This window comes from Dermacentor albipictus, chromosome 1, assembly GCF_038994185.2.
Source record: "Dermacentor albipictus isolate Rhodes 1998 colony chromosome 1, USDA_Dalb.pri_finalv2, whole genome shotgun sequence".
Taxonomy (NCBI): Eukaryota; Metazoa; Arthropoda; class Arachnida; order Ixodida; family Ixodidae; genus Dermacentor; species Dermacentor albipictus.
The window spans coordinates 168,846,547-168,863,014 of record NC_091821.1 but is presented as its reverse complement, the minus strand read 5'-3'; the positions used below and the strand labels follow the sequence as shown (position 1 = coordinate 168,863,014).

General features: G+C 47.6%; 1 protein-coding gene across 1 annotated transcript in view; it reads left to right on the top strand.

The window, feature by feature from the left end:
* Positions 1–16,060, top strand: part of LOC135905764 (nose resistant to fluoxetine protein 6-like) — a 41,533-nt gene extending 25,473 nt beyond the window's left edge. Inside the window, exons 10-15 of the mRNA XM_065436818.2 lie at positions 2,505–2,587; positions 3,122–3,244; positions 11,922–12,042; positions 12,569–12,758; positions 13,929–14,071; positions 15,806–16,060. Coding sequence (XP_065292890.2) covers positions 2,505–2,587; positions 3,122–3,244; positions 11,922–12,042; positions 12,569–12,758; positions 13,929–14,071; positions 15,806–16,060 — 915 coding nt within the window. The remainder of the gene's footprint in view (positions 1–2,504; positions 2,588–3,121; positions 3,245–11,921; positions 12,043–12,568; positions 12,759–13,928; positions 14,072–15,805) is intronic.
* The last annotated feature ends 408 nt before the right edge of the window (positions 16,061–16,468 follow it).

Genomic DNA, 16,468 nt, shown 5'->3' with positions numbered 1-16,468 from the left:
GGGCACATAAAGTTTTAAATTTTCTTGCACACGCCTAAAATGCTGTCGAAATTGAACTCTTTGTACTTACCAGGGCGCAAAAAAAAAAAAAAAAACATGTGCAGTTTTTCGAGAGTACGCGGAAACGATTCGCCCAATTGGTGCTTATAATCTGTCCTCTGCGCAAGAAAAAAAAGTGCGCATCATTCTGAGAAGTTGCAATCTACGTCCTTCACGTAAAAAGGACACGCCCATTGGTGTTTACTGCAAGCCGCCAATAAGGGTGTCGGCACCTAGGTGCATCTCGAGGCACGGTATGTGCGTGCTAGCGACGACATGCCTAAATGTGTTCCAGAATGATATAATTAACGCTCAATATACAAGACGACATGTGTATGAGAAATAACGGAACCTTTTTTAAGAGCTGCAGCGATACACTTTTTTATTTCTGATTCGTTGTATTATAGCTGGAATTTTAGCGCTTTACTAAAGTTGGATTTTGTGACTAGATATTCAGTTTTTGTTGACTGATGCTCACTCGTGTATACGAACACACGATACTTTATTTTGCATAACCACTGGACCTCCTTTGGTTTCTTTTTTTTATTTACGCGTGACGTCCTAGCTCAAAATTAAGCACCTGTCTATTGTAATCAATTCCTTGACGTTTATTATACGCATTCCTCTGACCCTTCCCTAGTTTATGAGTTCAAGATCTACATAAAGAGAGCCTAAATTTGAGTTATTTCAGCGCTACTGTGATTGATTGATTGATTGATTGATTGATTGATTGATTGATTGATTGATTGATTGAATTTAGTGCCCCAAATTACCGAACACAGATTATATGAGAGGTGCCGTAATGGTAGGCTACGGAATAGTTTTGACCATTATAGCATTCTTATACGTGAAACGAAAGCGTGGCAACACGAGTGTTTCCGCATTGGCGCAATGTGCCGGAGAATCAAGAAAGAAAAAATAACCATCCCCCCGCAGGCAGCTTGAAGCTACCAAGGAAGCTAAGACGGGTCTCTTATTTGCTTATTTAATGTTCACGTGCTTCGAGTTGTCAATTAATTCTGTCTCGTCATACCATCGGCTAGTCTGCGGTTATCTTGTTCGGTAGAGTGTCATTTCCGGAAAAAGTAGATGTACCTTGTTCGATACCCATTCAGGGGGACGGGGTACTTGCTCAGGTGGACATCTATGACATTATTTTCAGTTTTTTTCGCTATCTAATAGATCAGAAGTGCAGGCAACAAAAACAAAATGCTTGTCAATCGACATTTTGAAAGGATCCCTGTACCCTTACAGGCGATCGCTAGCAATGCGATAGTTATTACGAATATAAGTTAAAGGTATCAGAAAGCCCGGAAACTTTGATACTAACAGAACAGACGGCTAAAACACCACCGACGAAATGCAATTGTGCACACGTAAGGAGCATACACTGTGAAGTATCAAAAGCGTGCCATAGTTTACTACTTTGACGTAAATAAGCAACAGTACACTATGATATTACATGTTAAGTGCAAAATACATCATTCTCTCTCTCTCTAGTAGAAAAATGTATCTTGTATTTTTCTGTTCTTCGCATACGCAGAAGTAGGCTAAATTGCATGTGCGGAGAATAGAGACTGCAGTACTTCACATCCTCCGATTTTCCTCAATTTACTCGCGAAATCTTTTGACAAAAATCGCAGGGCAACTTAAAGGACAACGACGGTTGCGCAAGAGAGCATGTAAAGAGCAGGCTTCTGCACGATAGCTCAGTGGGTATCGTCCAACGGTCACAAAGCCATCTATTACCACGGCTCTACACGGGCCTATACTGACTCGAACGATTGTATTCGGCTCAGGACGAGCTCTGATCAAAGTACCGTCAGGTTGGTCAGGCAGGTCGCATAAAATTTTAAAATCAGGTGGTGCACATATTGTTTGTGTGTGCCGCTGTTAATGTTTCCGCCAACGGATACTACAAAGTGCCGTGGGAGTATCACTGCTAGGGAAAGTGCCCCATCTATCGCTCTCACTGCTTCGAACTTTAGACACAACTGCATCTTTTTTTTTTGTCTATACACTTTAATTCGTCCACAAGAGCGTTAAATGTGCAGTTTTTTTCTATGTGTTTGTTACCACTTTTGTATAACAGAATAGCACTGCAGGTTCGTAGCTCCCTGTTTATTTCGCGAGCATTGAATGCCCACTTACGAACTTGCCATAATAAATCTTACAGCGAACTTTACTACAATAGAACCGAAACGCTTGAGATAATTGAGCAATGCAGTGTGATATCCGCTATTTCTGCGAACGAAATCAGGCACTGCGTTCGAGCCAATGAAAAATGACGTTTTACGCCTGCAGATGCAAAGGCGAAATACTCGAACTTTCTCCATCTCATATATCATTGGCGCAGTTTCCTTTCTGAAATACTGAAGTACTTTATCACATATATTTATTTCTGAAATATTATTTAGCACAAGGAAGAAAATTTTTATGAGCGCGTGCTTTTTTTCGCCGTGCAGGGAATGTTCGGCCACCTGTGGTTCATTTCAGCAGACTTCCAGTTATTTCTTTTGGCTTTGCCTACTATCCTCATACTTAAAAAGTAAGTAAATGAACGAGTGAGACTTCTCTATATGGTAGTGGTAACGCAAAAGAAATCTTTGATGGCTTCATAGCTCAGATCTTGCGTTATCATAAATTTCCAAAAGCTAGATGCAGTTATTCGTGCAGTTAGTTGTAACATGAAATCAATCAATAAACCTGAAACCCGCACCTGAAATGCCTGGACAGGTCACAGCAAGTGTTAACTTTCTTTTACTGAAAGTACGTAATACACCACTTCATGCTTATAATTCATTTTTTTTTCGACGGCACTAATTCCTAGTTAATATTCCATCAAATACACGCAGAAATATTCATGCCAGTGCGGCCATTATACCAACATAGCAGGCTTCAATGTTACTTAGTATTTCACAGTATTTTTTTTCTCTCGGATAAAGGATTGCTGTGAAATAAGTGACCAGGCAATAAAGAAAGTAACGCCAACCTCTCCTTAAATACATTTATTAAAAAAGAAAGTATTAACTGCCAAAGAAGACCAGGGTGGCTCGCTCATGTGCTTCGCATTTCGTTTCAGATACTACTGGGCCTTAATCGCTGCTTTTTTCAGCTTCAGTCTGCTGTGTTGCTCAGTGACAGCATGGCAAGTGTACAATACACCTTGCCCTCCTTTTATGACTCCGATTGTGGCAGACATCAGGTAAATTCCCATTCAGTACAAAAACGAAATAAGAATTCTATTCCGATTTCGAAGAATCAGCACAGGTACCGGACATCCTATGTTCTCGAGCAAGACACAAGGCTTAGCTTTCAGAACAATAAAGAAAGAAAGAAAAAAAATAGCCAGCACGAAATGCAGCCTGATAGTTTAGGATCTGAAGGTTTTGCTTTTGCTATATGGCACACATACTCAAACTAAGGTTAGCAAGAAATTGAAAACGTTCAGAATTATTGGCTGAGTCTGGGTCAGGTCTGAAATTTAAAAAAAAACAATGCGATTGCAGCTTTTAATAAAATAATAAATACCCGACCGCTTGGCTCTTATGAGAGAGAAGGCTGGTAATTTTACACCAACTGCTTAAGCAATTTTTCAGTGTGCTCTATAGTTGCGAATATCCATTGACACCTACGGCTTACGAAGGATACGGTCTATGCTTGCACAGCGCTAGTTACTTCAGGATGTATAACATTCGGAGCAGGCATCTTGGAACTCCTAGGACTAGGGTGAGTGCACATACACAAATAACCAAGAAGGTGGACGGGGAGACAGCCACCACCGGGGCCCGTGACATGCGGAGGTTGCAGGTTCGGCTCGCACCGGCGACAAGTTGTGTGCCCTTCCAATTTCATTTGCCTTTTCCATTATTAAGAGTACAAAGCTTGCCCCAAATGTAACACTTCATCATATTGTCACGTGGTGGTGACGTTGAATAAGACAGTAGCAATACTGTGAACAAGAAAACTAACTTTTATTGGGCGAACCTGTGCCCACAAAACAGGCTACACTTATAGCGCAACGATAGCGGCGAACACGCTCGGCGATCGTCGAAAATCTGATCAGCGGGTCAAGCGCGTCGGCTTTTATAGATCAGTCATCGAATGTTCCAGATTAACTGATGGGACCCGCGTGCCTTCCACAAAGTTCTACACCATTCGTGTCACGCGGTGAAATCTGATAACACAAGGTTCGGCGACAACAGACACGCGGATAGAAGCGTCGATAACTTTCCAGAAACGTCGGATACATGCAGGCGCGTCCCTCGCTCTGCGATTACAGTTGTTTAAGCGGCGAAACGTGGTTGCCCGATAAAGATAAGTACACGTGTCATTACCCCCCTCTTAAAAAGCATCGACCCGATGCTGCAAACAAACGAAAGTAACAAAGAAAAGCACTCGTATCAAAGAAAACAACAAACTAAGGAAGTTCATCAGCGTCCGTAAAATGGTTTAAGGCGCACCACGTGGACCACTTCAGATCGTGCGCGGCGCCGCTGTGAGTGCGAAATGCCGTCTGGCACGACCTCATAGTCTAGTGCGCCAATACGTCGGATGACCTTGTAGGGTCCGAAATAGCGTCGCAGCAGCTTCTCACTGAGTCCTCGCCGGCGTATCGGGGTCCATACCCAAACACGGTCGCCGGGCTGGTACTCGACGAAGCGTCGTCGGAGGTTGTAGTGTCGGCTGTCGGTACGCTGCTGGGTCTTGATCCGTAGGCGGGCGAGCTGTCGGGCTTCTTCGGCGCGCTGGAGATAGCTAGCGACGTCAACATTCTCTTCGTCAGTTACATGCGGCAGCATGGCGTCAAGCGTCGTCGTCGGGTTCCTGCCGTAGACCAGCTTGAACGGCGTGATCTGTGTTGTTTCTTGTACCGCCGTGTTATAAGCGAATGTTACGTACGGCAGGACGGCATCCCAGGTCTTGTGTTCGACGTCGACGTACATCGCTAGCATGTCGGCGAGGGTCTTATTCAGCCGCTCCGTAAGACCATTCGTCTGCGGGTGGTAGGCCGTTGTCCTCCTGTGCCTTGTCTGACTGTATTTCAGAATGGCTTGGGTGACCTCCGCTGTAAAGGCCGTGCCTCGGTCGGTGATGAGGACTTCTGGGGCGCCATGTCGCAGCAGGATGTTTTCGACAAAGAATTTCGCCACTTCGGCTGCGCTACCTTTCGGCAGTGCTTTTGTTTCAGCGAAGCGGGTGAGGTAGTCCGTCGCCACGACGATCCACTTATTTCCGGTTATTGACGTCGGAAAGGGTCCCAGCAAGTCCATCCCGATCAGCTGAAATGGTCGGCAAGGAGGCTCGATTGGCTGTAGTAATCCGGCTGGCCTTGTCGGCGGTGTCTTGCGTCGCTGACAGTCTCGGCATGTTCTGACATAACGGGCGACGTCGGCGGTCAGGCGCGGCCAATAATACTTTTCTTGTATCCTCGATAGTGTCCGGGAAAATCCGAGGTGTCCAGCGGTCGGATCGTCATGTAGGGCGTCCAATACTTCTGGACGAAGTCCTGACGGGACAACAAGAAGGTAATTGGCGCGGACTGGTGAGTAGTTCTTCTTCACGAGTAGACTGTCTTGAAGCGTGAAAGAAGATAATCCGCGCTTAAATGCCCTGGGGACAACGTCGGTGTGCCCTTCCAAATAATCGACGAGGCCTTTAAGGTCCGGGTCCGCTCGTTGTTGTTCGGCGAAGTCTTCCGCGCTTATTATTCCAAGGAAGGCGTCGTCATCCTCGTCATCTTGCGGCGGCGGGTCAATGGGGGCACGTGATAGGCAATCGGCGTCTGAGTGTTTTCGTCCGGACTTGTATGTTACAGTGATGTCGTATTCTTGTAGTCTGAGGCTCCACCGTGCCAGCCGTCCAGAGGGATCCTTTAAATTCGCTAGCCAACACAAGGCGTGGTGATCGCTGACGACTTTGAATGGCCTGCCATATAGGTAAGGGCGAAATTTCGCTGTAGCCCAAACGATGGCGAGGCATTCCTTTTCGGTTGTAGAATAATTGCCTTCCGCTTTTGACAACGACCGGCTAGCGTAAGCTATCACGTGTTCATGTCCATCTTTTCTCTGGACTAGGACGGCACCGAGGCCTAGGCTACTGGCGTCAGTGTGGATTTCGGTATCGGCGTGCTCGTCGAAGTGCGCAAGTACGGGCGGCGACTGCATGCGTCGTTTGAGTTCTTGAAATGCGTCGGCCTGCGGCTTTTCCCACTTGAACCCGACGTCACATTTAGTTAGCTGCGTCAGCGGCTCAGCGATGCGCGAAAAGTTCCTGACAAATCGCCTGTAGTAGGCACACATGCCAAGAAATCTACGCACTGCCTTCTTGTCGATGGGCTGCGGGAACTTTGCTATGGCCGCTGTCTTCTGCGGGTCGGGGCGGACTCCAGATTTGCTGATCACGTGGCCTAAAAATAGAAGCTCCTCGTAAGCGAAGCGGCACTTTTCCGGCTTCAGAGTAAGTCCTGATGACCTGATGGCCTCTAGTACTGTTGCAAGCCGCCTAAGGTGAACGTCGAAATTTCCGGCGAAGACGACGACGTCATCCAAGTATACGAGACAGGTCTGCCACTTCAATCCTGCTAAAACCGTGTCCATCACGCGCTGGAACGTTGCAGGCGCCGAGCACAGTCCGAATGGCATAACCTTGAACTCGTAGAGGCCGTCTGGGGTGATGAAGGCGGTCTTTTCGCGATCTCTTTCGTCGACTTCTATTTGCCAATAGCCAGACTTGAGGTCCATGGACGAGAAGTATTTGGCGTTGCAGAGCCGATCCAATGCGTCGTCTATCCGTGGGAGGGGGTATACGTCCTTCTTTGTGATCTTGTTCAGACGACGATAATCGACGCAGAAACGCAGGGTTCCGTCCTTTTTCTTCACCAGGACAACAGGGGATGCCCACGGGCTTTTCGACGGCTGGATGATGTCGTCGCGCAGCATTTCGTCGACTTGTTCTCTTATAGCTTCGCGTTCTCGCGGCGAAACGCGGTAAGGGCTCTGACGGAGTGGTCGAGCGCATTCCTCGGTGATTATGCGATGCTTGGCGACTGGTGTTTGTCGAATCCTCGATGACGTCGAAAAGCAGCCTTTGTATCGTCGGAGCAGACTTCTGAGCTCCTGTTGCTTAATCATAGGGAGATTTGGATTAATGTCGTAGTCTGGTTCGGGAACCACAGTCGTCGGGGTAGATGCGGCGGAATCCGAGAGGACAAACGCATTACTTGTTTCCAGAATTTCCTCGATGTACGCGATCGTCGTGCCCTTGTTGATGTGCTTGAACTCCTGGCTGAAGTTTGTCAGCAACACTTCAGTTTTTCCTTCATGCAGTCGAGCGATCCCTCTTGCGACGCAAATTTCACGGTCTAGCAGTAGACGTTGGTCGCCTTCGATGACGCCTTCTACGTCAGCGGGTGTTTCGGTGCTGACCGAAATAACAATGCTGCAGCGAGGCGGGATGCTCACTTGCTCTTCGAGCACACTCAAGGCGTGGTGACTACGAGGGCTCTCCGGCGGTATCGCATGATCTTCCGACAGTGTTATTGACTTCGACTTCAGGTCGATGACTGCGCCGTGTTGGTTGAGGAAGTCCATACCGAGAATGACGTCTCGTGAACACTGTTGGAGGATAACGAAGGTGGCAGGGTAAGTCCGGTCATGAATGGTTATTCTTGCTGTGCAGATCCCAGTCGGCGTGATGAGGTGTCCTCCAGCGGTTCGAATCTGAGGGCCTTCCCATGCGGTCTTAACTTTCTTCAACTGGGCGGCGATGTGTCCACTCATTACGGAGTAATCGGCCCCTGTGTCGACTAAGGCAGTGACTGCGTGGCCGTCGAGAAGCACATCGAGGTCGGTTGTTCTTTGTCTGGCGTTGCAGTTGGGTCTTGGCGTCGGATCACGGCTGCGTCGTGTTGAACTGAAGCTGGAACGTTGCGTCGTCAAGTCGTCTTTCGTCGGTGTAGTCTTGGCTTCCCGACTTCTTCGGGACGGCGGCGTGTCGTCATTAGGTCGTCGAGATGGTCTCTTCGTCGTCTTCGTCGGCGGCGGAGGATCTTCGTCAGTTCGACGAACAGCAACCGCACCTCCATCGGTTGCTGCTTTTAGTTTTCCGGATATGGGCTCGCAGAGCGGCCCCGGGGTGGGTCGGTGTACGGTCGGCGCTGCGGCGACAGGTAGCGGCCTGGTGACGGCGAACGGGACGGTCGTCGAGGGCTCCACTGAGTGGCGGCGAGGTAGTCGGCGATGTCACGTGGGCGCTCTCCAAGCTGTGGACGCGGCGCGTTGACGGCGAAACCTCGCAGTCCCATCTCTCGGTACGGGCATCGTCGGTAGACGTGACCTGCTTCTCCGCAGTGGTAGCAGAGCGGGCGGTGGTCAGGAGCACGCCAAACGTCTGTCTTCCTCGGGTAGCTGCGCTGGGCGACGGGTGGGCGTGCTGGCGGCGGCGGTGGTGGTCGACGGAATTGCGGTGTTACGGGGTCCTGGCGCGGTCGTGGAAGGAGACCTTGACGGCGGGCGACGGCGGCGTAGCTCATCGCTTGCGGCTGAGGCTGCGGCGGTTCTGGTTGCACTTGAGGAACTCCAAGCGATCGGTGCACCTCTTCTTTTACGATGTCGGCGATCGAGGCCACTTGAGGCTGCGACGAAGGCAAGACCCTCCGCAGTTCCTCGCGCACAATGGCCCTGATGGTCTCGCGCAGATCGTCCGTGGCCAGCGATTGAATTCCTGCGTAGTGGGTAGAGCCTGTACGGCGGTTGAATTGCCGGTTTCGCATTTCGAGTGTCTTCTCGATGTTCGTCGCCTCAGAAAGAAACTCTTCGACGGTCTTCGGTGGGCTTCTTACCATCCCGGCGAAAAGTTCCTCCTTTACCCCACGCATCAGTAGGCGGACTTTCTTCTCCTCGGCCATATCCGGGTCGGCGTGGCGGAACAAACGGCTCATTTCTTCCGTAAAAATGGCAACGTTCTCGTTTGGTAGCTGCACTCGGGCGTCCAGCATAGCTTCAGCCCTTTCCTTGCGCACGACGCTTGTAAAGGTGCGTAGGAAGCCGCTACGGAACAGGTCCCACGTTGTCAAGGTCGATTCCCTGTTCTCAAACCAAGTTCTGGCGGTGTCTGCTAAGGCGAAGTAGACATGCCGCAGCTTCTCGTCGGAGTCCCAGTTGTTGAATGTTGCGATTCGTTCGTAGGTCTCCAGCCATGATTCCGGGTCTTCAGTCGCTGCTCCATGGAAGGTTGGTGGGTCCCGAGGTTGTTGTAGGATAACAGGGGACGCCGGGGCAGCCATTGGCGTTGTCTTGACCACGATCTTCTTTGTCGTCTCAGGTAGAAGTCCGTGCTCTGGGGGCAGTCCTTGCAGTCTGCGGCTAGCACGCTGGTCTTCGGCGATGTTGGTTCTGTCCTCGGGCTTCGGGCTTGGGTCGCGACTTTGCGGGGGCGTTCGGTACATGAACGCACAAGCACCTCCACCAGATGTCACGTGGTGGTGACGTTGAATAAGACAGTAGCAATACTGTGAACAAGAAAACTAACTTTTATTGGGCGAACCTGTGCCCACAAAACAGGCTACACTTATAGCGCAACGATAGCGGCGAACACGCTCGGCGATCGTCGAAAATCTGATCAGCGGGTCAAGCGCGTCGGCTTTTATAGATCAGTCATCGAATGTTCCAGATTAACTGATGGGACCCGCGTGCCTTCCACAAAGTTCTACACCATTCGTGTCACGCGGTGAAATCTGATAACACAAGGTTCGGCGACAACAGACACGCGGATAGAAGCGTCGATAACTTTCCAGAAACGTCGGATACATGCAGGCGCGTCCCTCGCTCTGCGATTACAGTTGTTTAAGCGGCGAAACGTGGTTGCCCGATAAAGATAAGTACACGTGTCAATATGTAGTTCCACACTTGAATTTATGAACCAATAGATCTGCCCTATCTTTTCCTCTGCCTCATTTTCCATAGGCTTCGTATGCATGGTAATCATTTAAGAAAATCTACCGATGGTTACGATACTCCCAAATGCAAAATTTAAATGCAGCTCTGTGTGTGTTTCCATTTCACGATATTTTGGCTGGCGCGGATAATCTGTCTCGTGCGCTACGTTCCAAACGGAGCCAAGTATGGCTCGTTTGCCTCGATAATCGATAGATAGCGAGAGGGGCGCGTGGGTGACACGTGGGTGCGATTCACAGCAGCCGCCTCAGACAGACCGCTACTCATGCGGCGCTTTGTTTCCATACAGACGACGCGCGCTACTCTGCCGCCATATCGTAGCCATCGTCGCCGCAGAGCCCGTCTTGCGCGGCACTACGTTTTTTTTTTTGTTTTTTCTGACGCTCTCGTTTCACCAAAGACGAGAGCGGCCCTTCGTCGCGGGGAAGCACTGCCACCAGTGGTCAGCGGCGACAACACCAAAGGGAGTGTCAAGCCTTACGCATAGCCGCTCGTCATCGACACATGCAGGAGCAGTGATGCACGTCACACACGCTTGTAGCACGGACTGGCCTCAGCAACTGACGCCGCGGACGAGTGTAGCCCTCCCCACCTCACGGCACCCAGGCCCCCCCCTCGGAAACGCAAATGAAATCGCCCACGCGGCTGCGGATGCTGTGGCCGCCGAAACTCGGCGGCCACAGCCGGCTCTCCTTCAGCCGCCGAAACTCGGCTCCTCCTTCATTTTACGCCTCATGGTTCCGCTGCAACCTTTTCCTGCGCCATCGCTTGTCTTTCATACACCGCTGCGCTCCGCGTTCGCTTTCATTCTTCGCAGGGCTCGTTCTGTCGGTTTCGCCGACGCCGTCAGACAATGCCGTTGCTCGCTGCAGGAACAGGCGCCTAAGAGCTGCGCTCTTAGACAGACCTCGGTTCTCTAATTTTTCTCGAACATTGGAAATAGTTTCACAGTCGAAGATGTAACGGCACTTCATTACTCTTGAGGAAATCAAAACTAAAAGTTTTCTTCCGTGTTTCTGTCGTTGACTGTAAATAGAGGGTATACATGAATATTATCAGGACATTTAGCGACACATCCTTAGAAATTGGGCTTACGTTTGCTAACATTACATTGTAATCATTACCATTTTGCCAGGATGAAATTGAATGGAATGTATGCGTTTACGTCCATCGTTTGTAGCAACCACAAATGAGTAAGAAAGAATTTAAATAAATCTGGAAATATCAACTTCCATAGCTTGCTGCGTCCGACGGGAATGCTGAAAAAACCAATTTCTGATTGACCTCAGAGAGGGCAGCCCGATCAATTCATGTGTCCTCACAGCCAGCCGATGTGAGGAAATTGAGTGCGTTCCCCTGTGCGTCTGTTGCAGCAGGACCACAGCAGTCATTTATTTGTAAACTGTATTTCTGTTTAGATTCGCCTACAAGTCTCGATGCCCCATGTTCGCTCTGAGGGAATCTTCAATATTCTCATTCTATACCACTGAGAGAAAATTTTAATTAAGTACTTTGTTTCAGTCTCATGCTTTCCCTTAGCTGGGTGACACACAGATTATGATATTGCGTATAACAGTGCAAAGAGCGTTATCCTATATTTCTCTACGCCGCATAACAACTTTGGAGGATTTTTACATTACTTATGCCACTGTTCTATAATTAGCAAAATTCTTCCGTTTTGCACGCAACATTTACGTCATTTTTTGAGTGTAACATTTATTATATGCCGAAGTCTGCAGACAAAGTATATGTTCAATCAGCTCGACTATGTAATATACCCGCTGCTATTTCACTACACTTTGCACACTTGTGAGGCAAAAGAAGAAATAAACTTTTTTTTTAATCTGCAGTAACTCATACAAATACTGTGTATTCCGTGCATGTTCAAAGTGCATCTGGTCTATAACGAAATCTCTTCTTCCTCAGCATCGTCCTTGACACATTGAACTACGTGTACGTTTTGCCCTTTTATCATGGGATGTGCTACTTCTCAGGATGTGTGACGTACTTGTTGCTGAAGAAATATGGGCAAGTGAAGATATCACAGGTAAATAATTATGCAAGCTTTTATGTGCTCTGCTTCTGAACATCCAACACTTCGTTTTCATTATTTATATAGGCCCACAGCAAATGGCGCTTCCGCCTACCTTTTTTACCTTCGCCTGAAATATAAGGACACGAAAAGACCATTGTGGCAAATATATGTACGAAAATATGTTGCACTGGAGCCCGTTAGGAATCCTCACGGAGGAAGGCTCGATTTCTTTCTTCTTTTTTTTTTTACCCCAAACAAACTGGCCGCTCCCTTATGTGCCTATTGAAGCCGCACGAAATATGGTTTTTCAGCCACGAAGTGTGAATGATTTATTTATTTATTTATTTATTTATTTATTTATTTATTTATTTATTTATTTATTTATTTATTTATTTATTTATTTATTCATTCATTCATTCATTTATTTATTTATTTATTTATTTATGTTCTTGTTTATTGTCGTTGGTGTTTAGCCAAGAAAACATTTCTGAGTATACTGGCGGTGAACCTTAAATGCTGTGATGTTTTTCTCCTTAAGACGAAGCAGGTTGGAATGTGGTGCCTGACGCTTACCTGTGCCCTCGCAACTTTGTTCCTAAAATATGACTGGAACCGTGGACATGGTCCCCGCGGGGAATGGATAAAAGTTCCGCTAGCGTTCATCGACAGGTTGATGTGGTCGTTTTGCATCGGCTGGACAGTATTCGCTTGCTCAACGAGAAGAGGAGGTGAGAACGTAGCACGCATTCCTGAATACTGATTTCTTTTAAAAGTAATAACGCATTTAAAGTTCACGAGAGCTTGCTGGTCATACTAGTTTTCATGACAACGTATTATCTTTTTCGGAAAACTGCTGAAAGCAACAGAAGGTTCGACTACAGCGCGATAGCTCAGTGTTTAGGGCGTCCGCCTCCTAACTGCACACTTTCGCAAAGAACGCGAGTTAGATAGAGATGGTCAGCAAAGTTTCGTTTTCCTTGGCCGTATTGGAGTAACCATGAAGCTGAGAGGAGGTGGCCTGATGACGACGACGGTGTAACAGACAGGGCGGACACAACAAGCCCAGTTTTGAGCGGGTAACTGCCGTCGTTGTAAACATGTACTCCAGGTTGCTTTCCTTGGTATGGGACTTTCAGTAGTTTTATTTATGATTAACAAAAGCAGCTTCTGTTCACGGGGCCAGTCTATAACAACAGATATCTGCGCCGCAAACATTACCAATACCCACTGACGATGACAAGTAGAGCACTGTAAGCACAATAAGCTCTACGACAACAAGAGGCGATATCAAAGTGCATCAAATGAAAGGAAATGATGGGAGCACCACAAAGATGTTGACCCCCCCAAAAAAGCCATAACCGCTACACTGTAGAAGAAGAGTTGGTTTCAGGGGTCCATTGCGAGTGGCTGTGCGCGCTTTGTAACCTTTGGCAGTGTCAAGTGTGAAGTGTGCTAGAGCCTGCAAAAAGCAAAGCATAATGCGCCCTGTTGCCTAAGTAAAAAAAAAATGAGCACACACAACCGCGTCATAAACCACGACACCACAAACATCACGTTGGTAGTCGTAATATTGTATCAGGATGCCAAGATAGCACGTTCTTACACGGAGAAAGTCGTGGTCCCATGAATGTGCAAATCAGCTTTACAATATATAGCGACCGTATGTACCACTGCGGTTCGTGGCTACATTTGGGCATGGCGCCAACGCGTCATACTGGCTCACACTCTCAAATTACTTCAGTAAGAGGCTGTGGTGGGTGGGCCATTGTGAAAGTCAATTCGCAGGTTGTTTTGTAGGATGCTTTAAAGGATGCAAATTTGCTTGGGAGGCACATTACAATAATTGCGGAAGTTGCAGCCGTTTTCACAATCAGTCTTTTTCTTTTCTTTCCTTACAGGTCTCCTCTGGAGTTTCCTCTCTCGGAGAGTATTCGTTCCACTGAGTCGCCTATGCTTTGGAATATATATCGTTCATGTACCGCTGTTTTTTATCAAGTCAAACATAGCCCGAGAGCGGATATTCTATTCGCACTTTACCTTGGTGAGCTGCAGTTCTTGTCCATTCACTCAAGCATGACGTAAATTTTGAATTTCCTTTGAGCGTTGAAGCTTTCCGCGGTAATTCAGTGGCAGATGATTTCAAATCGCTTTATATGCGATACTTGAAAAGCGTTAAGACACTGTGTATCAGTGGAAAACAAACCTTGATTCGGTCTATCTCACAACGAGAATATTTCTGAAAGGAGTGCTCTAACTTAATAACGTCCAATGTGCACCGGCAACGCAAGTTCTTGCCATATGCGAGGTATAACTCAAGTAATGCGGAGAACGTCAACTACGATATTGTCCTACGTCAAGACAGAATATGTTATCTCTATACAGAAGCCAATGTTACTTGAGTTCATCCGCCTCATTTACAACGGACTCATCTGAAGCCTTTCTTCTTGCACGCAATTAGGTTTGGCAAGAACAAATGGAAATGTGCTTAATAAAACTGAGCAGGTCGTTCAGAATGTTCTATAGGAGGGACGGATGATGAACAAAACATCAACACTTCTAAATTCTTCCAGAGTGCCTACCGCTAAGTGTACAGCTAGAATTCGAATTCATTTATGCGAACAGCAACTGGTTTGTAATACATAAAAATGGAGAAGAATGGGTAATCAATTAATCAATAAATAAATGAAAGTAGCACAAAAAACAAAGTAGCGACTAGAATAAACATTGGAGGCAACTTAGGTTATCTGCCCAATGCAATAGCTCATTACAGCAGAGTGATGAATTGAACACGTTGCTGGAACTTTATCCAGACAAACACGCACGCACGCACACACACACACACACACACACACACACACACACACACACACACACACACACACACACGCGCGCGCGCGCGCGCACACACACGCGCGCGCGCGCGCACACACACGCACACACGCACACACAGACACACGCACACACGCACACACACGCACACACAGACACACACGCACACACGCACACACACGCACACGAACACATGCACACACACACACACACACACACAAAGGCGGCGAACTACACAGGACAGGCGCTGACTCAGGAGAGGCAGCGCCTGTCTATTTTGCGAGGTTTTCTCTGCAGTAATAAATTGCTACAATGCAATAATACACTGTTCCTGCTCGAGCCATAAGATACCAAATAGTTTGTTTATGTGCTGATTTGTGAGGCCTTGAAATTATATTAAAATGTTAAACCATAGCTTATATAACGTAAGAATTCCGCTCCAGTTTTCTTATCATGTACCACTCCCGACTGACCGATCGTGCTGATAACGTAGGCAAACTGTCACTCCGACGACTCGGTAATGCGTAACGGATAAGAATGGGAATGGGTTCGCTATGGTATCCTCACTCTAGGCATGAAAGTTTCTGTAAAATGCCACCTTTTTAATTAGTTGAGTCTAGTGCGGCCAGTGCCCGTGGCCAGCAAATTTTACGATTTGCCGAACGTTTCGCACATGGAAAGTTTCTCCCGTTTCAAGTCATGCTGCTAAATTACTGCGGTGCTCAAGCTGCGCATTCTCCCGCCGAGACTGTTCGTTTAGGCCTTCCATCTTTTGTTTGAAATACCAATGCGAGAAATGCACGCTGTAAATCACGCAATTCGGCAGTCTTAGATACTATAATACGTTAGTAACACTGATTGCTTTCAAGAAAGGGGGCAAGAAACTTCATTACTCTGTTTTTCGTGTTTGAATTCTTCAGTGAATGTTCTTTTTTTTTTCTTCTAGGTGCTGCAAACATTTGCTGTGTTTGTGGCATCGTCGCTTCTAAGCCTGGCGATGTATCTTGCCTGCGAAGCACCAGTGGGCCGTCTCGAGAAGATGTTTTTGATGTCAAATCGCACCGAAGAAAAAGCTCACCACATTTGTGCAGGAAAACAAATCAACGTTATGCGAAAACTTCCCTGCACAATAAAGGACACGGAGAGCGGGCACACGAAGGAACTAAAACAGAACATTAAACAATACTCGAGTCATTTGTAAAGGACTGAACCAGCGTCGTGTGTTGACTACGCAGTTACTCTAGGTACGGTGTCATGCACGTTAGCTTCCTTTTGGACGTTTTCGGCACCTTGAGTACTTTAACCTCACACTTTGTTGACTATGAGCAAGGCAACACGCACTGTGAGCATCGCGGGCAGTTCTTGACACGTCCTGCTAAATCATGCTGCGGACATTATTGGTTTCGTGCACGATCGATGGCGGCGCTGCTAACGGAGCTCCAGTGCTGCCGTCGATGTCAGCTGGCCTTTGTCGCCTGCTACGCTCAGGCTACAATGGCTTCACTTACATTCTTTTGCTCGCGCTCTGAGTGCCAGCTCGCGTAGCACAGCGTTCTCTATTTACAACTTTTGTTTTCCAGTAGTCATTTCATAAATGTCAGCATTAGGA